Consider the following 27,775-nt stretch of genomic DNA (forward strand, 5'->3'; position numbering starts at 1 on the left):
CCTTCAAAACTCTCCACCCCTCCCTTCAAAACTCTCCACCCCTCCCTTCAAAACTTTCCACATCTTCTTTCAAAACTCTCCACCCCTCCCTTCAAAACTCTCCGTCCCTTCCTTCAAAACTCTCCACCCCTCTCTGCAAAACTTTTACCCCTCTCTTCAAAACTCTCCACTCCTTCCTTCAAAACTCTCCACCAATTCCTTCAAAACTCTCCACCCTCCCTGCAAAACTCTCCACCACTCTCTCTGCAAAACTTTTACACCTCCCATCAAAACTTTCCACACCTACCTTCAAAACTCTCCACCCCTTCCTTCAAATCTTTCCAACCCTCCCTACAAAACTCTCCACCCCTTCCTTCAAAACTCTCCACCCTCCCTACAAAACTCTCCACCCTCCCTTTAAAACACTCCACCTCTCGCTACTAATCTCTCCACCCCTCCCTTCAACACTTTCCACCCCTTACTTCAAAACTTTCCACCCATTTCTTCAAAATTTTCCACCCTTACCTAAAAATCTCTCCACCCTCCCTACAAAACTCTCAACCCCTCCCTACAAAACTCTCCAACCCTCCCTACAAAACTCTCAACCCCTCCCTTCAAAATTTTCCACCCCTTTCAATCCCCTTGCTTCCTCGTTTTCTTTCTGAATTAAATATATTTTGTAGGATCTAGAAAAGAAGAACCGGAAGCTAATAATCGCTGATTAATTAATTTCTGCTGTCTCAGCTGTTTTGATGAACATTAAACTTTGCTAATCGATAAAATTAGCTGATTTATAGATATCTAGGGAAAGTACTATGTAAGCAAAAAAATCTAATTTTGTATTTTCAAACTAGATCTTTCTTGATATGTCCATTGTCCAACTTTAAGAAACAAGTTTTTTGAACAACAAAAATTTAGATTAATTTTTAAACTGCATTCCGCTTTCAGATAAATGGGCTAAAATACAAATAAATACNTTTAAACTTTCTTATAATGTAATTATGTAAATTTTTATGATTTTTTTTTGCCTGCAAAAATGGCTTTGCCGGGAAAATTAATGTTTTAGGGTTTAATTACAGTGATACCCAGAAGACTGTAGAATAGGAAGACGACATTAACGCAATATTAAAGCGCCTTTGTTTCAAAGCAAATAGCTTTACTAGAAAGTTATTAAATCACTTATGAAGTGAAATGGGTCTGTTAGCACTGCTCAATTGCTGTGTCTCATGTTCATTGGATTATTTAAAGCCATATTGTAAGTCTAAAAGTCGACTTCCTATTTCAGAGTTTTCTGGTTATCACTGTATCAAATAACTTGGGAGCAAAATTGATTTTTTTATTCCAAACTTCCGATCCAAGAATTGTTCATATTTGTCAAATACAAATTAATTTAATTTCTTTTAATCTCATAAAGGTCTAAGATAGATATTTTTTTATCTTTTAGGACATCTCATTGGCTTTGCTATATGGACGTTACGGTTGATTCGTTTAAACAATAATAATCTTTTAAATGTTAGATATTTTACTGTAAAGATACGTGGTCGGGTTAGTTTACAGTTTCCAGTTTAAATACATTTGAGAGCATGTTCTTAAGTACAATTTAATGTATACAGTTGAAAGTACATTCAATGTACAGTTTAAAAAAATATAGTTAACATTTTTACTCTTTAAGTACAGTTTTCAGTACAGTTTAGAGAACCCTGTATAGTAAATATGCGTGGTGTAGTGTGCGTAGCCTGTGAAACCGGTTTTTTAAGAACTGCAATTTATATTTCTCTCTCTACAGCTGTTTTTACCAACACTTAATTCTCTAGTAGGTGGTATCTAACTGTCTTATTATCTATCTATCTTCTATCTAATTATCTATCTATCTATCTATCCAATCTGGAGAAGATCTGTTGTATGATTAGCCGATTTACCTGTCTCTCCTTTCCAACTCTACACTGTAATAAAACGCCATATTTTGTTCGAAATATCTAATATTTTGTTCGAAATATCTAACTATCGAAAGCATTCCGAATTCACAAATAGAATTGATCAAAACAGAATATGTTAGAAATACAAAATTTGTTGAGGTCGTATCCCTAACATTGGTTTTTTAATTTCAAACGGGTTTTTCGAAATGCCAAACATAATTTCTATACTGGGTGTTTCAACATCTTCTAAAAACCTTTTTAAAATGTTTTAAACCCTTTCTTTTCTCTACAGGGCCGGGTGATATAAATTACTCTCTTTTTATTGCCACACCTATCCAAGCTAATCCGTGCGTTTTTTACAGCTCTTACACAAAGGATTAGGCGGAGAGGGTGAAAGCTCCTCCCCCCCCTTCTCGACTTTACACATATATCTAAAAATGAAAATGTATGTTCTATAATATATTTTCTCGCAATGTTTTCTGGGTTTCTAATCCATCTTTTCTACTCTCCTCCAATCTCACTAGAACTATATACAAGATAAATCTTAAATATCCCCCCGCACCGATAGGTTTTAAAAAAGTAATGCAATTTCAGTGTTATCTTCTATTAAAAGAATAAAATCACTAGCAATTGTCTATTGTCATAAAGCTATGCGCCCTCACCCTCCAACCATCCCCTCTATTGTCCTCTATCCCCCCTATTGTCCTCTGTCCTCCCTATTGTCCTCTGTCCTCTCTATTGTCCTATATCCTCCCTATTGTCCTATATCCTCCCTATTGTCCTCTATCCCCCCTATTGTCCTCTATCCTCTCTATTGTCCTCTATCTTTTTTAACATTAAAAAGGAGGTTTTAACAACACCAAATCTGTTATTAGCAACCCCAAAATACCGAATATTGGATTGTTCCAATTTTCTCCAAACTTCTGCAGAAAATTCATGTTTTGCAATAATTGATCTGCAGAAAAATAAATATTTTGCAATAAATCGGCCACAGAAATACCAGCAGTAGGGAAGGGTAAACATGGGAATTAATTATATTTCAATAGAAAATTGTCAAAATTCATTTCTTAACTATGACGCCACTAAGAGTCTGATTCGATATTATTAAGTGATATTTTGAATTAAAATAAATGTTGGAGGGTGTTTTTAAGTTTTTACCCGGACTAAATTAACATACAAAAAAAGACGCATCTTTATGACCCACCACAGTTATATGAAAATACTAGAATTTGGATAAATTGTTCCTTGAAAGTTATTCTAACACCAAAGAACTTAATGGAGAAAAGAAAGAAAACTAAAACAGTTTAAAAACATTGTTTACAGATCCCTTTAACAAATTTGTTTAGTTAATACAGCACTCGACACTCCTGGTTTCAAAAACTCACCTTAAGTTCATTGGAAATTAAGCTTAAGTACAGTATTGAATTTTAAATTAGTTGATTAAACTGTAGACTCTGTTTTTGTTTTCCAGGAGAGGAAACTAAACTTAAATTCAGTGTTGAATTGTTGAAATAGCGAATAAACTTTGGTATGGTTCTTATAGACTTGGAACTAAAATTAAGTTCAGCTTGAATTTAAAATTGCATAGTTGATTAAACTGTAGACTCTGGAATGGTATATTCGGAATGGAAACTCAATTTTACTGAAGCTCAGTTTAAGTTAAGTATTGATAAGTTGATTAAATTGTGGTCTCTGGTATGGTTCTCCTGGACTGGAAAGTTTGCTGTGGGAATTCCATTTTCACCTTGACACAGAGTTTTACCAGCCAACCTCACCTTCAAGGCCAGGCTAGCCAGACAAAACAAAATATCCAGAATATCCAGGACAGAATATCCCTGACATGGGGATATCCAGAACAGAATATCCATGACATGGGGATATCCAGAACAGAATATCCATGACAAGGGAATATCCAGGACAGAATACCCCTGACATAGGGATATCCAGAACAGAATATCCATGACATGAGGATATCCAGGACAGAATGATATCCAGAACAGAATATCCATGACATGGGGATATCCACAACAGAATATCCATGACAAGGGAATATCCAGGACAGAATACCCCTGACATAGGGATATCCAGAACAGAATATCCATGACATGAGGATATCCAGGACAGAATATTCAAGACAGAATATCCATGACATGGGGATATCCAGGACTGGAGGATATCCAGGACATGGGGATATCCAGGACAGGAGAGGACAGGAGGATATCCAGGACAACGTGAATAATTATGTTTCATTTCTAGTTTTCAAACGATCAACCATGCCTTTGATGTTGATATATCTTAATATTGATATAGATAAATTTGATAAATACGTATTTAAATATCTAAGGGAGAAGATACGACATGTTAAGTAAACGCAATCCTATTTCCCATCTAGTTTTTTACCTTAAAGAATTTGCTGAGTTTTGCAGGGGATTTTCTTGTCGATTGAAAATTTGACCGTATTTCAATATGCTTCAGCGGTAATATCACTTTAAATCTTTTTTATAACATACACCCTGGTTCCATCATGTAGGTTTTCATTCATCTCAAAATATTTTTAAAATATCAAATATGGAATTTTGATAAAAAAGTTTACTGATTTTTTAACAATTTATTAGTTTTGAATTTTATAAATTTGATGCAGTAAATGTAGAAAAATTCTAATTTAATTATTCATCTTGTCATAGCTTCTCTCCTTCTTCCTTTATCTCTTTTCTTCTTTTGACTGTCCCAGATTTTGACAATTTTGAAAGAAAAAAAGTTTTGTGTAAAAAGTAGTTTTGTTGAGAAAGCTATTATTAATATATTCTGAATTGGGGACACGGCAATATATTATATATTTATATTGGCACAAATACTTATTTGGCTATCCTTGTTCCTCATTAGGTTCTACTCCCCCCCTCTGATCCTTCCATCCTACCCGCCCCCCTCTGATCCTTCCATCCTACCCCCCCCCCCTCTGATCCTTCCATCCTACCCCCCTCTCATTATTTGGCTATCCTTGTTCCTCATTAGGTTCTACTCCCCCCCTCTGATCCTTCCATCCTACCCGCCCCCCTCTGATCCTTCCATCCTACCCCCCTCTCTCATCCATCCATCCTGCCCACCTCCCTCTCATCCTACCATCCTATACCCCCCATCCATCCTTACACCCCCCGCCTCCATCCCTATCCATATATTACACTAACTGGGTCATATATGATAAAACATCATTACTCAAAAATATACTTTTATTTTTGTATTAATTTTTGTTTCCCTTTTTATTCTTAATTCTTTTTTGCTGTATAAATGGATTTTATATTAAAAAAATAATTTCTAAATATCTATCTATCATCAATTAAGGTATTTTTACAGATATATTTATAGTGTGGGGGGCCGGGACGGGAGTTTAGGTGGAAATTTTTTTTATTAAACTATCAACATTCAACATTTTTTAAACAAATAATTTTCCGCCAAAAATGTTTTTATTTATGGGAGGGGGGTGTTTAAAAAATTGATTTCTTTATTGTTTATCTTTGATATGATGGAGTTATGTTTTCATTATCTATTTAAGCCCTCCGCGTTGACTTGGATATTAGGATGACGCGAAACATTGCTTGCCTTCCCCTTCCCATATCCCCACCCCCTTCCTATATCCCTCCCCCTTCCCGTCTATTCTATGCATAGGGAAAGTAGGAATAAACGGGTCAACTAAATCTTACTTCCTGAGATAGATTGAGGCAACTGCCTAAAAGCTTTCTAGGCCTCAGCCCGGCCTTGAAAACTCGGCCTTTACGGAAGAGTAAACAGGCCTGGTTTCTAGGCCTTAAAAACAGGTCATTCAAACTTATAAATCATTTTTATGGCAAGGGGGGGGGAGAAACTTCTGAATTTCACGTAAATTTTTATATTTCTAAAATTCAAACTGAAAATCTTTTATATTTTGTATTCTGGCATGTATGATATGATTGATAAGTATATTGAGATAATTATATTATTATCTTTTTGTCTTTTTATTATTAATATTCCCAACACGCTTTGTCAATCTTTATATGATTATTTTCACTTTATTACTTTTTGCTTATTATCCTTTCTGTACAGTGTACAGTGTACACGTCTAATTGAATTCTCAGAAATCTAATCGAATTTTTCCTTCTTTACTGATTAATTTTTAAGAAATCCCTTAATCTCATATTTGGCTGAAACAGAAAATTATTAATTTTTTTATGATTTAAGACAAATTAATATAAATATAATATAATTCATGTGAATTCATTAATTTTTTCATGTTTTAAATTATGGAAAACTTTTGAAAAAATTTAAATATGAAAATTCATGATTAATTTTGTTTGCAGGTATGTTTTCGAGCTTTCTACACTGAACACTGCTCTCAAATTGTGTTTTTAAAAAAGATATTTAGGATTTATTTCCCAAATCTCTGGATTAAGAAGGAATTTAAGACAAACCTACAGTTTTTAAAGGATGATTTGGAGTCTTAGTAGAGAATATATTATTTGAAATATATCCCCTTCTGTGCCACATATTAGCTTTTTTCTCTTCTGGCAGCCATGAGCCTGCACTATTTCCCCTTCCGGGCCACCACATTGGACTCTTCCTGGCAAAACTACTTTTTTTAAATAATATATTTTGAGCCTTTAAAATGTGATTCACCTGAGTCACGCAAAAAATATATATTTAAATTGTGTTAATATGAAAAAGGATGATTCCTGTTAAAGTAAACTGCAAAACTTTTTTTTCCGAATCTACATTTTTTCATTAAAAAATGGCTTATTTTTGAGAGCAATATATTAAAAATAATGCACCTGAGAATACACTTTAGTTTTGAAGGGTACCCTTGTGGGATAATGTGAAATGTTTTTAGAGAAAATTGAAAAAATGGTTGTGCTTTTTTTTGCGTGACGCGTCTGGATTTTTGAAAATAATTAGAGGCCCTAAATATTTATAATATATTTAAAAAATTAGATTTGCCAGGAAGAGTCAAATGTGATGTCCCGGAAGGGGAAATAGTGGTGACTCATGGCTGCCGGAGGAGAAAATAGCTAGTATGTGGCACGGAAGAGGAAATAGTAGTGGCTCATGGCTGCTTACCTTCCCCCACTCCTTGAGGAGTAAAAACTTCGATGGTGGAGGGGGGTAGGGGGAGCTTGGAGAAAAATAATGATTTGACGTAAATTTTTTATTCTTTTTCTCGAATAACATTCACCTTTTGAATTCATAAATATATCTATCCATCTTTCTATCTATCCATCAAATTTATTCATACATAATTCATTGACTAAGATGTATGAAGGATCCATCTTATACGATGTACATATTGACCATTTAACTATTAGAATATTAAATATACATTTTTAACCGTTAAACCAAAATTTATATTAACGGTTGAATAATAAATATCTATCTAATTGTGTTTAACCGTTAATATTATATTATTTGCTAGTTTTGAGCAGCCATGTTGTCTGCCTATATCTATATTTGTATCTGTCTATATCTAGCTGGTTATATCTGTATCTGTCTATATCTATCTATATCTAGCTCCCTATATCTGTATCTGTATCTGTCTATATCTATCTGTATCTAGCTGCCTATATCTATATCTGTATCTGTCTATATCTATATGTGTATTTGTCTATATCTATCTGTATTTGTCTATATCTATCTGTATCTGCCTATATCTATATCCGTCTATATCTATCTGTATCTAGCTGCCTATATCTATATGTGTATTTGTCTATATCTATCTGTATCTACCTATATCTATATCTGTTTATATCTATCTGTATATATCTATCTGTGTCTGCCTTCATCTATCCATATCTGCATAAATATATGCCTATTTCTTCTGTATCTGCCTTATCTATCTGTGTCTAGTTTCTACCAATCTGTATCTGCATAGCTATCTGTCTGTCTTTCAAAACGTCTGTCTGCTAAAATGATTTTTTTTCCTGGCTGTGCCAATGTCTATATTACTGTAAAATGTGCAATTTCCAAAAGTGAAAAATTCCAGCCAATGAGACTCACAATAGTGTGACATACATACATAAATGCTTACAAACACACGCACCATTTATATAAATATAGATGTATATTGTATACGTCTTCGTAGTATATAAATAAACAGAGTACACTGTAGGATTGTGAATAGCCAGGGTTTAGACTCACTTTTATTTATTTCTTTTCAGATTAAAGTTAACCTTGTCTAGTATTTATACATTTGTCCCCATAATATTTATGGATTAGTCTACCCACATAACCCCCTCTATTTATACATAAACTACAGTACAGTGTCAAGAGTCCGAAACTTAATACAGGGTATCGTCATAAAACCCAGTATCAGAAACCCGGTTTAATGAATGGGAATGCAGTTTTGCATCTACCAATATTTTTGTTCATGAATACTATTTTTATTGATTTCTTCATATTCTCTTTGTGTTTTCTAGTGTTTTCTTAGACCTCAAAAAGGAAACGATACTTAAACACTCTGGTCCGTAGTAAATTTGAATTCGAACAGGACCTGCCCAGTTTGTACCGGCCTGCCAAATTACAGCGTGTACTGACCCGATCCTATGGTACAGTACGTCAACCTAACCAGACTAACATACGACAGGGGTCAATTTTCTTGGCAAAGTCCCGTCGTAGGGCTAACAATGACAACTACCATGGCGCGTTCAGACTTTTTACTGTACCCTGCCTAATCCTAGGCCTATTTGACCGACCCCATTGGCTTAGTCCACCGTGTAAACTCCTGGTACAGGGAACTCCTAGTACTCCCTAGTACTCCCTAGTATTCCTAGTACTCCCTAGTATTCCTAGTACTCCCTAGTATTCCTACTATTCCTAGTATTCCTAGTATTCCTAGTATTCCTAGTACTCCTAGTATTCCTAGTATTACTTTACTAAGTAAACTACATTCTTAAATGGATTTTTTATTATTGATCTTAATTACACTTAATTACACAGAGTAAACAGAGACTAAAGATAGATAGATAGATACGTAGACGGAAATATACTTACTTAGAAATATACTTATTTAGCAATATATACTTAATTAAAATGCACTCTCTTTAGAAATATACTTATTTAGCAATATATACTTAATAAAAAATACACTTTCTTTAGAAATATACAATATACTTATTTAGCAATATATACCTAATAAAAATACACTCTCTTTAGAAATATACAATATACTTATTTAGCAATATATACTTAATAAAGAATACACTTTCTTTAGAAATATACTTAATTAGAAATATACTTACTTAAAAATACACTTATTTAGCAATATATACTTAATAAAAATACACTTTCTTTAGAAATATACTTAATTAGAAATATACTTACTTAGAAATATACTTATTTAGCAATATATACTTATTAGAAATACACTTTCTATAGTAATATACTTAATTAGAAATAAACGTACTGAGAAATATACGAATTTAACAAAATATTCTTAATTAAAAATACAATTTATATAGAAATATACTTAATTAGAAATATACTTAGTTAGAAATACACTTACTTACTTAGAAATTTTTTTTGACTTAAAAATAAATTTAATTTAAAAAACGGATACATTACATTCCTGTTTTCGTTATTTACTATTCTTAATAAACCTGCATAGCAAATAACTTAGAAACCAAATCCAAAAGTTTAATATTTTTGGCCGGGGGGGGGGGGGTTTAGCCAGGTTATGGCTGGTTAATTATGGTTAATTAGTCCAGTAAAAAGTATAGAGAGAGAGATAGTGAAAGTTTAAGGATTAAAGTTACCATAACATTAACTTGAAATGGCGGTTTACTTAAAAACGGGGATGGGGGTGGGGGGGGGGGAGGCTACGTTTCTTTCTTTACATATGTAAGCTGATACTTTATATTTTAGCAGCCTTTTTAGAACCTCAAGAAAAGCATAGTGAAAGTAGCTTCAACGAGTAACTATGATTAGAGCGGGAATAAAGTGAAAAGAGAATGAAGAGTTGCAATTTCATGGGATTGGAAGATACGGGATTTAATCTCAAGAGTGGGATTAAAGTAAAATATAAGTGGGATTACACCACAACAAGGGATGTGGGAGTTTAAGTAAGAAAGGATTAGAATCTAAAATATGTTCAACTCATTGTGTCGTGTATCTAAATACCTACGTTTTACACTTGCAAAAAATGTTTTCTCAAAATACGGGCTGAACCCCCCCCCCCCCTCCTTCCCTCCCCCCTTCAGACCGGTTTCCTCAATACAAAGGGTGGGTGACCTACCCCCTAGTCAGCTGTAAATCAGAGCCTGGAAAATGGGCAGCCCTACAGCTGATTAAAGCAGTGGATACCAGAAAATCGACCCGAACCCATGCAAAAGTTTAACCTTGCAAAAGAAAGACAAATACACTTCAGAATTTCACGCTGGGGTAAAACTGTCAAAATGGGTTCATTTTATCAAAACTGATTTTTGTTTCGGCCATTTTCTTTATTGTATCCTGAGTACCTAAAACGGGGCCGGAAACGCGGTTTTATCAGTTCGGCAGCGCGGCAGGTGCGCTTTTTATGGTTTATTGACCCTAAAAAATAAACAAAGATAGATGTTTTTAGACCTGATTCTAAAGTAGATGATACAAATAATACAACATAGGATATATTTGATATTTTAGACCTATTGAATTATGGGTTTGGTTTGGCTAAAAGTTTAGATGACTTTATAAATTAAACTCCCCCGCCCAATATGATCCTCCCCCGCTTGGAATCATATATTGGCGCTCTTTTCTAACCGACATTGCTTTGTTTCGTTATTCATTTATTAATCAATATTTTCATAAATAATTTAAATGTTGCCTACAAATCAAAAACAGCTGATAAAATGCAGAACTATATTATAAAACAGCTGATTATTTGGTCCCTTATCTTAAAACAGCTGATCATTTGGTCCCTTATATTAAAACAGCTGATCATTTGGTCCCTTATCTTAAAAAAGCTAATTATTTGGTTTATAATATTAAACAGCTGATTATTTGGTCCTTAATATTAACCCAGCTGATAACTTGATCCTCCATTTTGTAACAGCTGATCTTTTGGTCCTTTATCTCAATAAAACAGTTGATCAATCATTTGATTTTTTATCCTAAAACCGCTTATTATTTGGTCCATAATATTAATTCAGCTGATAACTTGGTCCTTCATCTTAAAACAGTTGATTATTTGGTAAATATAGTCTTAAAACTAACTGATCTGTGTCTGCTATAAAGCTGCAATTAAAATACTGTTTTTGTCAAAATTTGTCGTTGCTTGAAATTATCTAATGTCTCAAAAAAAGTCTCTAAATATTTAAATTTTAATTATTGTTAGTTTATTAAGATATATCATTAATACTTATATTACTGCTGAATTTGTTGCATAACTGAAGAATTTACGCCTGCGTAGCTACGCCTCGACGCTATGCGTATATAACGCAAGCTCATATACATGTCTAACACACCCTGTGTTAGAATTAATGCGCAATTCAACAAAGATCCGTATGCGTATCATAAACAAACATCGTGCGTACTGCCAAACGTACATGAGCAAATATATGTTTACACAACGAAAATAAAAATATAAATTATATTGTTTTTTTTTCTCTAACATACAGAACATATATTGTATAAATAAATAAAAACAAAACAATATATATGGACAAAAATATTTATTATAAAATGAAAATAAAAGTACACCATACACAAAAACACAACACATTTTGCAATAGCCATTTTATTCAACAAAAATATGTATGTACAAATATAAGTACAAATATATGTACAAATTTAAACATCCTTTTATTACACAAACATTTTACATAGAAATGCATCTAAATGAATATATTTTACTGTTCTTGAAATGAATAATAACATATGTAAGTTTGTGAGAAAGGTGGAGGTCTAAAGGTTTGCATATGGGTTGTATTGTAAGCAGGGTTGTATATTGATTTTTTTGGGGGGACATAGAAAAAAAATGGTTAATACAGATTAAAAAGGGTTAAATCATATTATGCTCTATATATGTACGCTCCTGTTTGTACGAAAATTCGTAATAGACGTGGGGGGGGGCATGTATGACTCACGCAAGTAATCAGGACCGGACATGATTACTAAGCCTACGTAAATAGTCTAATCTTGAAGGTTTGAAAAAAATCTTTTTTTTATTGATTTTGGAGAATTTGAATTGAACGAGTGGGGGGGGAATACTAGATAAAAAGGAAGGGGTGATTCTCACATTTCTCCTGGGCCGGGGGAGGGTGGTGTTTACTTAATATCTAGAATTGCAACTGAAGTTAAATAATAAATACTTGAGAAGATTACTCATGATGACATACATTACCTTTCAACATATTAGAATTTAAATCTGAGATAACAGATACAGGGGGGCCCACAAAAGATGAGACTGCGAAGACGATTATAAACTCTTAAAATTTGAGATTTCAAGTTCGAATTAAGTCTTTTGTCTAAATTATTATTTTAATGCGGCTTATTGAATAATTTGGCGAAGTAAGAAACAAGTTTACAGTTGCAGGGAATCATGAATATAAAAATACAGATACAGACAGTATAAATTCACTACAGTCGTCTCTGAAGTCTCATTCTTTGTGGGTAACCCTGTATAGCTAGGGGGAAGGGGGTTTTTGAATTAAAATGTTGTATAAAAAATATCATGTTATGTATTCAAATGGCTATATTGCAGGTAATATAAAACTCAAGGTTTTTGGTTAATATTTGAAAACTTGATATTTAACGTATTTAATGTTTTTTTTTATGTAATAACAAATATTTTGGTGGTTTTAAGGTTTATCAGCCAATTTTGATTAATGGAAATTTTATGTTATGGAAATCAAATTCTTAGAAATAATTATGTGAAACAAGATCAATTTTATCAATAAAATTTATAAAATTGAAAGGAAAAAAATACATTTTTTTCTTTTCATGTCTTTGACAGTGTACTCTGCGTTAAATAACGAACTTGTTAAAAATGTGAAATATTTAAAAATTCTGAAAATTGATTTTGCTTTTGAATTTTTTTATTTAAATATCTTCTTGAACCCGAGGTTATTGCCCTGTAACAAGTGTTAAAACTTGGAGCCTTTCTTCTTATTATACTTCAAATATTAAAATCAAAATTACAGGGCCTTGCAGCTTGCAGGTCAAAACTGAAAAATACAAAAATTATTTTTGCCACAATTGCATAGAAAATGTTAAGTCAAAGAAACTCTAAACGTAAATTCAAGCTACCCTCAAAGCAAAGCTTTGTCCGGTCAAGTATGAAATAGATATCAATGTTTATAATTATATCAATGTTTATAATTTTGAAACCTGATTATTTTCAATTCTGGTTTTTCTATAAAAAGTGACTTGTGCATTCTACTGCAGAAAAAAAATATAGGAATTTTGGAATTAAACACTTTTAGCTTCAAAGAACGACAATATATTAACATTATTGATCAGAAAAATTTTTTTACGGGTACCGTTGTGCATCAGTCACTTAAAGTTATACTTCGAGTCAATTTAAATAATCCGGGTTCCCCTTTTTTCTTTCTATTACATACTTTTTTTCTTCACTGTTAGAAAAGCGCAACCTTTTTTTTAACATCTGAAACTATCGATAGCATTTCAAAAATGGCTGAATTAAAGTGCGTGACTTTAAAATGGTTTCGGTGGCTTCAATATTATAAACAAAATGTTCTAGTCGTGTGTTTTATTGAAATGAGAATTTCGCAAAATAGTGTCTTTTCTCAAACTATAAAAATAAAATGGCGTCCGTTGAACACAAACTTGAAACTTGCTTTCTTTTATACTTGCTGTTTTCTTCCGGATAAATAAAGCGAAACTACACGAATTCCCTTGTGCTTCACATTCCCCAATTCTAGTATAAATTTTAGATTTATTTCTTACAATGTCTCACCCCCCCCCCCTTCAGTTTCTTGGAGGTTGAAATCACGCAAATGTCTGGCACTCTCCCCCCGCACCCCCCCCTTCATCCATACGTCTAGTAATAACAAGGGATCGATAGATGTATTCAACTCTTTAAATTGAATAACTGAACTTTGTTTTTATTGTAACTTAATTTTAATATTAAGTAACTAAACTTTAACATTAAGTAACTTAACTTTAGTATTCAGTAACTTAATTTTGATATTAAGTAACTAAACTTTAATATTAAGTAACTTAACTTTAATATTCAGTAACTCAACTTTAGTATTAAGTAACTTAGCTTTAATATTCAGTAACTCAAATTTACTATTAAGTAACTCAACTTTAATATTAAGTAACTAAACTTTAATATAAGTGACTAAACTTTAATATTAAGTAACACAACTTTAATATTAAGTAACTAAACTTTAATATTAAGTAACTAAACTTTAATTTTAGGTGACTAAACTTTAATGTTAAGTAATTAAAGTTTAATATTAAGTAACTAAACTTTAAATGTTAGATAACTAAACTTAAATTTTAGGTGACGGAACTTTAATATTAAGTAACTAAACTTTTATGTTAAGTAACTAAACTTTTATGTTAAGTAACTAAACTTTTATGTGAAGTAACTAAACTAAAGAAAAGGATAAGCTGAAAAAAAAGAAGAAAAGGGAGGAACATAGAATAAGTTAAAGTTTGAAAAGAAAGACTAAAAAGATGAAAAAATGTTTAACACAGAAACAGACACATAAACAAGGTTGATTATTTATGAGGAAAAAGTGATTTTGTGAGATTTATTAAATATGAATTTTCCAATGCTGGTCTTCAGGGGATTGTGTAATGTATTGTTCTTTGTGAGTGTATTATAAAATATCCTAACGCGCGTTATAAAAGCGCGTAGCTTAATGTTGAAAGGAAGAAAATGCACGTAATAAACTACATGAGGTCTATTTACCGTCTTTTTGTTCTATATTTCATCATTAGATCAGGAGTTGATCGATTTCATCCGATATTTCTCAGTTATGTGACCCCCCCCCCCTGTACAATATCTTAAATATATAAATATTGTTTATCTTTGGTCAACCATGCAGTTTTAGCCACTATATTTCAGGGTTCTACTGGACCAAGGTTTTCCAGGCATATCAGGCGTAACAACACCTGACAGGAGGGGGGGGGGTCTTTAGCAAAAAAGAGGGTATAAGGGCTTTTATGAATAATTTTAAAATACTTGTTCGAAAAATTGCAAAAAGTTTCTTTAAATACATTTATTTTACACTCCTGAATTTGTTTGGTCATTTCTTGATTCTCATGCTGAACTAATTCTAGTGGTATTCAAGGACAGGCTTAAATATCTATATATTATATTTATTCTTGAAATTTATATCTATCTATCTATATTATATATTTATATCTATCTATCTATATTATCTATATATAAATTTGGCTTGTTTGTCTGTCTGTTTGTCTGTTTGTTTGTATCCAATAAACGGCTGAACCGATCGGGCCCAAATTTTTTGTGGGACATCTAGGGACTCCAGGGAAGGTTTATGAATCATCAAAATTTCAAATATTTGTCTCCATCAAAATTCGATCGGCATTAAATTTTTTAAAATTTTGAAAATCCGCGAAATTTTTTGTGAAAATCCGCGAATTATTTTTGTTTTGTTTTACGATGTACACAAAGAGAACATGTTCACAATTAATTTAGGAGATGGGCGCGAAGCGCCCTCTAAGGCTAGAAAGAAGGGCGCGAAGCGCCTTGAATTTCTAGTATATTTATATTTGAATGTTCTTAAATGTACTCCTTAATTATCTATTCCAGTATAACTTTAACTATTTGATCTACTGTGATCTAATTATTAAAATCACCAAAAGTTGTAAGATAATATTTTTTTAAAAATTTTATTCCATCTTTTAACCTTTAAATATGAACTCTGTTCTTAATTTTATTTATCTTTCTATCTATCTAAATTTTCATTGATTAAGCTGTTCTATTAATTTTTTTTTGTCAATTGTCACAAAAAACTTGGGCCCGATTGTGTCAGTCGTTCTGACTTATTTTGTAAACAAATAAAAGTAAAGTATATATATTTATAGATACTTTTGATTTATTTATCTAATACGAAATAAATATGTTAAACAGCATATATGTACACACATATCTTAAGTAAATTCACTTTGTCTATGAGTTCATATGAAAGTGACAATATATTTTGATCAATATTATGCAGTTAAAAAAATATGATTAGTATGATTTTTATACATATTTTTAACGTATGAATTTTTTTGAACACGCTGTAAAGTTAGATAAACTGCTAGCATGTTATGAATCCCGTGGGGCCACTTAATTCTGGTAATATACTTTTATTCTTTGTACATTTTTTGTATTAATTACGATATTTATTGTTTTTTTTACGGTTTTTTCCATAAATATTTCTCTAAATTTCTATTCCTTATAATTATTGAATCAATTGCATTTGTTATCTTTTTCAATTTTTAATTGTTAAATATTGTATAGAGAATTTGTAATCTTAACAATTTTTTCTCTTAATATCATTTGTTACTAATAGATATCTAAACGTATCCTTTAGCTTAAAGGGACAGTTAGTGTAAATTCATATGACCTTCCATGTTAAGATAACAATGCCCGATTCACAGCGGTACCCATACCCAATTATGAATTAATTATTAATTATGAATTAAAGCTGAAAAACGACAATATCTTCCACATCATTGATCAGATAACGGTTTTTGGGTACCGTTGTGAATCGGTGATTGATGGACACCTGAAATTACGCTTACAGTCCCTGTAAGAGAGTTTAAGATCCTCATTAAGGTCTCATCCTTTCTGGATAACCCTGCACCTCTCAAATTATTTCAACTTGAAAAGGCCCCTTTTACAATAAGAGAAAATGAGAAATATTAATGTTAAAACTTGATGATTTTAATTTAAACAATGAAAATGAGAAATAATAAAAAATATCTGTAAGCTTTTATTATTTACTTCTACAAAAAGAAATCAAAATTTTCTTTAGTTTGCAATTTTAAGACACTTAAGAACAGAAAAGGTTTGATTGATATTTGCCACTTAAATCCGGATCCTTGGACTAGTATGATGTTGCGGATCCGGGGAGTCAAATGAATGTGGATCCCGGTCTGAATTTCTTAGAACAGATGTCTCTATTTAGTTAAAAAACAAGGCCATGCTTGAACTTTTTAATGGTTTGTGGCTTCAAGCTCACCTAGCGCCAGTAAAATGAAATTACAAAACCATTTTTCATTTAGATTTAATCCTACTTTTTATTCCTTGAATTGATAAAAATAAAAATTGGAATATCTCGTTTCTTTTTGATAATAATCAAATAAAAATTGGTATATTCGTGTTTCAAATTATATCAACGGCACTGTAAACTATGGATAAAAGGATCAATTTATAGGTTAGACGTGATTTTACGCACACGTAGGAGAAAAGATCCCTTCGTTCAGGGCTAGTCGCAGTGCTCGGCCCCCTAGCCCATTCTAGCCGCAGCGCTCGGCCCCCTCCGTAGCCTGCGGCACAACCTAACTTACCCTAAATAAATAAGTGTTAAAATATTTTTTTTAATGAGAGAAGACGACATTAAATTAGTTTTATGAGTCCGTTTTTTGAGGCATTTCCGTGTTGAGGCGTTTCCGTGTTGAGGCGTTTCCATGTCACCGTAAAAAATGTGGTTAGGTGTTCATAACTGGTTAATAAATAAGTTTAATTTAAAAGAAAGTAAATACCATTTGTTATGTTTAGCTACAGTGTTCTTAATAAACCGGTTATTATGTTGTAAAAAAAAACATTGTTCTTTCTCTGTTATACATTGGTAGGCGATTATATCAATACAACGAAGACGACTTTTTATTTAAGTTTTGATTGTTAACAAGCTTTTTTCGAATTTCAAGTATAAAAGTAATCGAAGAAAAGCTTTTTTATAGACAGCTTCTCTTGACTTTCTATGTTTATGTGTATCCATGCTGTTTAGCAGCTTGATAAAATCCAAATTGAAATCAAAAGTCGTCTTCATTGTATTGATTTAATCGCCTACCACTGTCAGCCATGGTACAACTCTATGTAATGAGAAAATGGGTCAGACATTGTACCTTCNCCACTTGTTTAAAGTTGGAAAGTAAAATTAAACATCGAAATTTGAATTTATCCTCAAATCCCAGCAGGCGTGGGGCACGGTCAATTAAAGGTCCTGGTTTAAAAGACAGTGAGCCTTTAGAACTTTAGAACCAATTTTTATCCATTAAATTCAGATATTCGTATTTCGGGATATAAAATTTTAATCTAAACAATGATGTTATCCGATTTCAACAACCAATCAAAGCAAATATGTTCTATTAAATTAAATTTGCTGGGAATTTAAAAGTAATGATATATTTTGACCGAATATAATATAATCTTTTATTGAAAATATTTTGTCTGTTTCAGGTATGTTTAATGTTAATACTTCTGTAGATGAGAATTGACATGTTTCCCTGTAAATTGGAAGAATTGTTCTTAAATGTACTCCTTAATTATCTATTCCAATTTTTTTAGGGTGTATACGTTTTATTAAAAATATGTGCGTGTAAGAAATCTAAACACACAACTTTTGTGTTTTTAAAGTGTTTTTATTAAATGTGCGTTTAAGAAATCTAAACAGAACTTTTGTGTTTTTTTAGGGTGTATACGTTTTATTAAAAAAATGTGCGTATAAGAAATCTAAACACAACTTTTGTGTTTTTAAATTGTTCAACGTTTTATTAAAAAATGTGCGTATAAGAAATCTAAACACACAACTTTTGTGTTTTAAAGGGTTTAACGTTTTATTTAAAAAATGTGCGTTTAAGAAATCTAAACACAACTTTTGTGTTTTAAAGGGTTTAACATTGTTCAACGTTTTATTAAAAAATGTGCGTATAAGAAATCTAAACACACAACTTTTGTGTTTTAAAGGGTTTAACGTTTTATTTAAAAAATGTGCGTTTAAGAAATCTAAACACAACTTTTGTGTTTTAAAGGGTTTAACGTTTTATTTAAAAAATGTGCGTTTAAGAAATCTAAACACAACTTTTGTGTTTTAAAGGGGTTAACGTTTTATTTTAAAAAATGTGCGTATAAGGAATCTAAACACAACTTTTGTGTTTTTTTAGGGTGTATACGTTTTATTAAAAAAATGTGCGTATAAGAAATCTAAACACAAATTTTGTGTTTTTTTAGGGTGTATACGTTTTATTAAAAAAATGTGCGTATAAGAAATCTAAACACACAACTTTTGTGTTTTAAATTGTTTTACGTTTTATTACAAAAATGTGCGTATAAGGAAATTAAACACAACTTTTGTGTTTTTAAAGTGGTTAACGTTTTATTAAAAAATGTGCGTATAAGAAATCTAAACACACAACTTTTGTGTTTTAAATTGTTTAACGTTTTATTACAAAAATGTGCGTATAAGGAAATTAAACACAGCTTTTGTGTTTTTAAAGTGTTTAACGTTTTTTTTAAAAAGAAAATCTAAACACTACTTTTGTGTTTTTAAAGTGTTAAACGTTTTGTTAAAAAATGTGCGTATAAGGAATCTAAACACAATATATTAGACAAGAAACGTGGAATCTATATTTGTGTTCTTGACAGAATATAAAAATCAAGTATTTACACAGATTTTGTCTCTTCATGTTTTAAAGTGGATAGAGACCCAAGAAATATGTAGATACATAAAAAATACACATTGATATATTCTTTACAAACGTTCAGAGCGTTAGCGAAAAGATTTGCACATCTTCTATTTGAAAATTGATTATTTCCAAATATGGTTTCTCAAAAGAAGTAACTTGCAGATTTATGCCACAGAAACAAACTAAGAAATTGTACAGAATTGTACACTTTGTCAAGCCAGAAAACCGACCATATCTTCCACGTTAGGTTGAGAGGGTACCGTTGTGAATCGACCTGCCCCCCCCCCTCTTTAAATGGAAGTCATTTTAAATTTCAAGAACAGTTCTTTAAAATTTTTCTACTTTAAATTGTATACATTGTATACACTACAATATATACAAAAGCAGAGAAAACTTTATTGATTTAGTTCCTTATAAAACCTATCCATACACAACTTAAAGGGACAGTAAAGGAAAAATAAAAGGGGGTATAGGCTGAAAGCTAATCACTTTAGCTCTTGATCGCGACCCATGAAAGTTTTATCTGATGTTATGAAGCTTTAACTTAAATTCTTATTAGAAAAATTATCGTACTTTGCCTAATATTTTTTTTAATAATCAATTTCAGAGAAAATAATGTTTTAACTGGTTTTGAACCTTATTGCATATATGCGCGTATTTAAATGCGAGTTCTGATAAATATGAGAATTAAAGGCATATGCCTGTTTTACTGCCTGCCCGGTCATAAACATTGTTCCAAGGTTAATATTCACACAATTTCCCTGGTTTGGCTAAATTGTGTCTAGAGACACTAACCTTCCTTTCAACACCTTGGCTACTATATATAATCTAAGGCGCAACTAGGATGTTTAAAGGGGGGGGGGGCTGAAAAGTGTTATTAACGAAAAAAATCTTATTGCAGTTTTGAGAAATTTTAGCTCCCCCTTTGCCAATGTTTTTGGTCCTGTTTTTTTCTCTTTTCAATTTACTGTCGTTCCTTTATTTAAATTAACCAAATTCTATCCATTTCTTGTCGTTAATCGTTAATATTGGTTTTTATTCAAATAAACTTTTAACGGTACAGTAACGCTCTCTATTTCCATTCTTTAAACTTTCGTTAATTTGTGATTTTTTTCAATATCTTGAAGTAACTATAGCGTCGAAACTTTTAGATATTTATCAATATCATAATTTTTAATGGGGTCACTTTAAAGACATAAATCTATGCAAGTAATCCCCCCCCCCACCCACACACACACATGCAGACACTCATGCAAGTAAGCATGCAACACAAGCATTGTAATGCTATAATGCATGCTTTTCAAGGTTAAAGAAACTCCATTGTTCACCATTCAAACTTATGTCTATATTTCAAGTCTAAATGATATGCTTATATGATTCCTATTCCCATTTCTGTTTGGTCTTACGAATAATGAAATTTATGGGGAAAACCAGATTTTTTAAAACTTTTCAATGTTGTTTGTAATGTCGAACTTATCGAAAACCTGTCGTCATTACGTCGAAATTTTGGACACTTTGTTTAAAATTACGAACATTTTGTTTTTAATACCGAACATTTTGTTCTTAATAACGAACATTTTGTTCTTAATTGCGAACATTTTGTTCAAAATTATGAATATTTTGATCAAAATTGCAAATATTTTGCCCAGAATCATCAATATTTTGTTCAAAATTATCAATATTTTGTTCAAAATTACGAAGTTTTTGTTCGAAATGACAAGCATTTAGTTAAAATTACTACTTTTTGTTCGAAATTAAGAACATTTTGGTTAAAATTAAAAAAACATTTTGGTTAAAATTAAAAAACATTTTGGTCAAAATTAAGAACACTTTTGGCAAAATTAAGAACATTTTGTTCAAAAAACCAACATTTTGGTAAAAAATTACAAACTTTTTGTTCGAAATTACGAATGTTTTGGACAAAATTATGAACATTTTTTGTCAAAATTAGAAGCGTTTGCTCGAAATTACGAACGTTTTTTCGAATTTAAGAACAGAATGTTAGGCATTTAAAAACTTGTGATAGTTATCCCTTTCATTTTTTTCAGATTTCATTTGGAAAAATTTCAGCTGAAGGCCTCGAATTTCAAAAACACGAGGAGGAGGGGGGAGATAAAATGAGGAAAATGATGACTAATAGAAAAATACTCACCATTTTCTACAACTCATCCTCTTCCAATTAAAATTGAAACATTCGTTAAGTAATCTTTAAACAATGACAATCAACATTTTGATGTGTCAAATCGTTTAAGCTCTTTTTCTAAAAGCGAGCCCATGAAAAATATTCTTGAAAAGTTCAAAATTAAAGTCATGAATTTCAGAAAAAGCAAAAAGTCGCTAATATCAAAATATATTGTCAGAAAAAAAATTTTAAACCGGTTTATTAGCACTCTCGTAAACATTTTAAAAGCCTAAAAGAACGTTCTGAAAACAGCTTAATATTTTAAACTAAAGTGCGTCTTATAAAGCAATTAAAGATCTGAAGAAGAAATAGAGGAAAAGTTTATAAAAAGCAATTTCGAATACATTCCCTTTAAACAAACTTAAACATTTGGCATAAAGGTCCTTTAAACAATAGTTTAATATGTTAAATGTCGTACACAGTCCCTTTGAACAAGTCTTAGAAATATAGTGCACAGTCCCTTTAAAGAAGATTGACTGAAGCTAGGTGACCCAGTTCATGAACTCTTTTCTATTTATACTTCTTCCGGTAGAGCAAAGATAACAGAACTCGTAAACTCATTAAAGAGACTGTATGCGATATTTCCAAGATTTGTTAATGATATTGTATGCGATATTTCCTAGATTTCCTTAAAGGGACTGTATGCGATATTTCCTAGATTTCCTTACAGGGACTGTATGCGATATTTCCTAGATTTCCTTAAAGAGGCTGTATGCAATGTTATCTAGATTTCATTAAAGGGATTGTATGCGATATTTCCTAGATTTCCATACAGGGACTGTATGCGGTGTTTTATAGATTTCATTAAAGGGACTGTATGCGTTATTTCCTAGATTTTTTAAGGGACTGTATATGATGTTTCCTAGATTTTATTAAAGGGACTGTATGCTATATTTCCTAGATTTCATTAAAGGGACTGTATGCGATATTTCCTAGATTTCATTAAAGGGACTGTATGCGATATTTCCTATATTTCATTAAAGGGACTGTATGCATTATTTCCTAGATTTTTGAAGGGACTGTATATGATATTTCCTAGATTTCATTAAAGGGACTGTATGCGTTATTTCCTAGATTTTTGAAGGGACTGTATATGATGTTTCCTAGATTTTATTAAAGGAACTGTATGCTATATTTCCTAGATTTCATTAAAGGGACTGTATGCGATATTTCCTAGATTAAAAGGACTGTATGCGATATTTCCTAGATTTCATTAAAGGGACTGTATGCGATATTTCCTAGATTTCATTAAAGGGACTGTTTACGATGTTTCCTAGATTTGCTTGAATGGGATGTTTTCAAACGACATTTCAACTTTGAAAAAAATTCTTTATGCTAAATTACTATTTCAATGTATCAGATTTATTGCTAAACATCAGTTTTATCGCTAAAAATCAGATTTATTGCTAAAAATCAGTTTTATTGCTTAAAATCAGTTTTATCGCTAAAAATCAGATTTATTGCTAAACATCAGATTTATTGCTAAAAATCAGTTTTATCGCTAAAAATCAGATTTATTGCTAAAAATCAGTTGTATTGCTAAAAATCAGTTTTATCACTAAAAATCAGATTTATTGCTAAAAATCTGATTTATTGCTAAAAATCAGTTTTATTGCTAAAAATCAGTTTTATCGCTAAAAATCAGATTTATTGCTAAAAATCAGTTTTTTCGCTAAAAATCAGATTTATTGCTAAAAATCAGTTTTATTGCTAAAAATAAGTTTTATTGCTGAAAATCAGTGCTATTGCTAAAAATCAGTTTTATTGCTAAAAATCAGTTTCATTGCTAAAAATCAGTTTTATTGCAATAAAACTTATTTTTAAAATATAAAAACTTGGATATTGCCCCCTTTCGGAGACTAATACTCAATATTCACCATTTGGACCGGGGTTATTTTATGCACAATTGATTATACTTAAATTTCTTTGTTTTGATTTAAACAAAGCCAATTGTTTAATAAAATTGATGGAAAATTAAACTTTTTTAAGTTGTTAAATTTGTGATTTAGAATTGGCGCGGTTCATTGTTCACAAGGGAAAATAAGTGAACCCTGGAGTTTTTGTTCACATAGGGTTCTAGGTCATTCCCCCCACTCACCCCCCACCGGCCTTCCATTTTTAATTCTTTGGGAAAAAGGGACTGTAAGCTTAATTTTAAGTGACCCTCTATGCAAAGATGGCAATGGCCGATTCACAACGGTACCCTTGAAAAATTAATATGTGAACAGTAATATCTAATTCATACGTGATCAGACAAAGCTTTTAAGGGTACTATTGTGAATCGGGAATTCCTATTCATACATGGAGGGTCACTTGAAATAGCGCACACAGTCCCTTATTTGTTCTAGTTTTTATTTTCTTTTCAATCTTTTTGAACTCGCTTATGCAAAAAATTGAATGCATCAAATGTTTTAAGCACAAGCTTTTACAATATTCTCTTTGTTTCTTGCTAAATTTTTAAAAAGCTCAATTTTTTTCGAGGAAGGATCTTTTATTTATTTTCGGTCTCTCCCAATATTTCTTCAGAATTTTTCCAAAAAAATTCTTAAGAAACCATATTTAAAATAAAATCTCGGCCTCAAATCATTTGGACAAAATGTACTTATTTTTGTTGTTTTTGATATTTGTGTTGTTGCTCCTGGGCTGCGGTGCGGCAGGTTGAACGGAAATGAGTTTGTAGCGCAAATATTCGGAGAAATCATTCGTCTTATTCTGGAGGTTGGGGTAGGAGGAGGGGATTAGAGGCTAAACAACGTAGAAAACGAATATCAGAGCTCACGTGTTCAGATCATGGAAAGTTTTATATTTTAAAATTCATGTTGTATAAAGCTGCGATTTATGTATTATGTTATTAATGTGCGTCCTGAATGCGTGCCTTGAATGAACGTCCTAAATGTGCGTCTTGAATGTACGTCCTGAATTTGTGCGTCCTGAATGTACGTCCTCAATAGCTCGTCCTACTTGTGCATGCATCCTTTATTTGTGTCCTAAATAGCTCGTCCTGAATGTGCGTCCATATTGTTCATCCTCAATGTGCTTCTTCAATGTACGTCCTCAATGTGTGTCCTTAATGTGTGTCCTCAATGTGCGTCCTCAATGTGTGTCCTCAATATACGTCTTCAATTTGTGTCCTCAATAGCTCGTCCTGAATGTGCGTCCGTGATGTTCGTTCTTGGAATATAGGTCTTAAATTTCGTCTTCCATAAATGCTGATGTTTTCCAACAGAAGAAACTAAAATAAGGAATGTATAGTCCCATATTACTTAACACCTTTAGGTACACAAATTTAATGAAAAAATACTAAAAGTTATTTGTTTTTCAGGTGATAGATTTTGGATCAAGTTGTTACGAGCACCAGCGAGTTTACACCTATATCCAGAGTAGGTTCTACAGAGCCCCTGAAGTTATCTTGGGGGCTAAATACGGGATGCCCATTGATATGTGGTCATTAGGTCAGTTTATTTTTATAAACTTTAATAAAAAAAAATAAAAATGTATTCATATTCATGCAAAAGTTTTATTTCCAAAGCTAAAATTTAACATTGAAATTATCATCAGTTGATTATTTCAAATTAAAAAAATAATGTACACTGTACAGGAATAAAGTTTTACTCGTGCATATGAAAATTTTAAAAAAGTATTTCTTTTTTCTATATTTTGAAAGGTAGTGTTAAAACTTTCAGGCATAAGTTTTTCTAAAATTCTTTGTTTTTGATCTAAAATATTTTTTAAACTGAAGGAAGTGCAGACCTTTTAATATTTATGATATTAAGTTGTTTTTATTGGGTATATAAAATAAATATTTCATTCATCTGAATACATCTTAAATGAATATAGTTTAAAATTGTTTTTTTATTATCATGAATGTAAACATACAAAAATGTAGCTACAAAATAATATTTAATATTTTTAAAATAATCAACAAATTTACTCGAAATAGAAAAAGTAATATTTGACTTAAACCATTAAATACAATTTCTGAAATGCTACAAAAATGACTGCAAATAAAAAAATTATGACTAATTTAAACAAAACATAAATATTTTATTTCTGAATATCTGTAGAAAGGAATGAGTAAGAGAGATGTCTAGAATGATCTATCCATTCTCTGTGAAAAGTTTTATGACTAATATGATTATTATAATCACAGAATCCATCTTTACCGTCACCTCTGTTCATTAATCCAACTCCTTTCTTCTTCCTTTCATCCTCTTTTTCCTTTCTTCTTACTTTCGCCCTCTTTTTCCTTTCCTCGTTTCCCCCTGCTTTTCTCCCTTTTAAGTTATATTTCCCCCCCTTCCTTTTTCCGTAGTTTCTGTTCCATTTCTGATCCATAACTTTTTCCTTTTATTTCCCCTCGCCCTTACTTCCTTCCACTCCTCCATTTCCCTTTCCTTTATCATTTTCCTAAATCCTTCCCCTATCCCCCCTAGTTTAAACATGCACTAAGATAATACTAACACATATATATATAATATATATTTATATATATTATATGTATAATCCCTCCAACCCCTGATCTAAGAAGTGTCCTTGCTAACCTTGGATTTGCTGAAATGACATAATACAGCTGATGGAACTAATGAACCCTTGAGGAATACTAATTCTTCTACAATAATATTTAGTAGAAGAAAATACTCTACAGAATCTACAATCTATACATTATAAGACTTTAAACTAGGGTATCTCTTTTTGTCTCCGAATTGATACATCTCTATCTCTAAATAGGCACATCCAATTCGTTTCCTTTTAGCCATGGCTATGATTGGCATATTCCTTTCTGCCTCTGAATTAGGATATCTCTTTTTGTCTCCGAATTGATACATCTCTTTATCTCTAAATATGCACATCCAATTCTGTCTACGTATTGGATTAATTATCTGTCTCTTATTGGCGGACTTTCCTTTTAGCCACTTTCTGCCTCTGAATTGGGACATCCAAATGGAGACATCCCTTTCTCCCTCCGAATTGGGACATACCTCTCATTGGGCAATTTCTTTTAACCCATGGATAGATGCATATTTTTCTGCCTCCAAATTGGAACATTTCTTTGATCTCCATTTCTTCCTCCGAAATGGGACAGTTCTTTTAGCCCTTAGATTTAAACATCCTTTTTTGTCTCTGAATCGGGACATCACTTGTTAGTAAATTGGGACATTTTTTTTAGTTGTACAGACTTTCAAACACTTCAGGTTGTAAAAACCTCCATCCACTGAAAGAATAAAAGTTGTTCTAAAGATAGAAAACTTTATCCTCACAAAACTTCTGGTTCAGTTCAGACCTAGCATATGTTGATAATCTTAGATCTTAGACATCTATATATATACATATATTTTACTTTTTCAACAGTTTAGGGACAATGATAAATAAAAAATCATGATCTTTTCAAAAGGTTTCCAAGTACAAAAATTGCACAAATATCTTAAAATTTAATTTTGCATATATTTTTTGAAAATGCTATATTTCTAAAATTAATTGTTCTTCCTCAACTCTGGGTAATTTATAAAAATATATTATATAATGTTTTAAAATACAAAAGAAATAGAAAGTAATTTTTATGAAATCTTTTTTATATTGGAAAATATTAAGAATTGTTTTTTTTTTCAAGAATGATAATTTTCTCGTTATCGTGGATGATTATAATCTTGATAATGTGTAAATATCGGAAGGGTCTTAAGTGCATATTAATTTTTCTAAAGTATTTTTAGTTAATATATTAAATATTACAAATTTCTAAGAATCATTATTTTGTCCTAACACAGAATAAATGTTATCTTTCCATTATAAGAATTAGAACAATTCTCTCAAAATTTAAAAATGTTTTTTTAAAAAAAATATTTATTTTTTCTACTTTTTAGGTTGTATACTTTGTGAGCTGTTGACAGGGTACCCTTTACTGCCTGGAGAAGATGAAGGTACGAAATTCTTTTATTGATTTATTACTTTTTGGACAAAACAAAGTTATGCGACTTTTCCACTTCTTTTTGAGGAAATAATTCTAGGAATTGAATTTCATAATTCGGTTCCTAGACCAAATAAATTGTAAAATTGATTCCTTCTTGATTTAACTCTTGCAAGAGTAAAAACA

The 27,775-nt window shown here is 31.4% G+C and overlaps 1 protein-coding gene across 1 annotated transcript in view; it reads left to right on the top strand.

Annotated features, from left to right (window-relative positions):
- The window catches only part of LOC111700786 (dual specificity tyrosine-phosphorylation-regulated kinase 2), a gene marked incomplete at its 5' end in the record, with an annotated part of 52,811 nt that overhangs the window by 20,634 nt on the left and 4,402 nt on the right, over positions 1–27,775 (top strand). Inside the window, 2 exon segments of the mRNA XM_023471825.1 lie at positions 25,010–25,139; positions 27,546–27,602. Coding sequence (XP_023327593.1) covers positions 25,010–25,139; positions 27,546–27,602 — 187 coding nt within the window.

Source organism: Eurytemora carolleeae, unplaced genomic scaffold, assembly GCF_000591075.1.
Source record: "Eurytemora carolleeae unplaced genomic scaffold, Eaff_2.0 scaffold169, whole genome shotgun sequence".
Lineage (NCBI taxonomy): Eukaryota > Metazoa > Arthropoda > Copepoda > Calanoida > Temoridae > Eurytemora > Eurytemora carolleeae.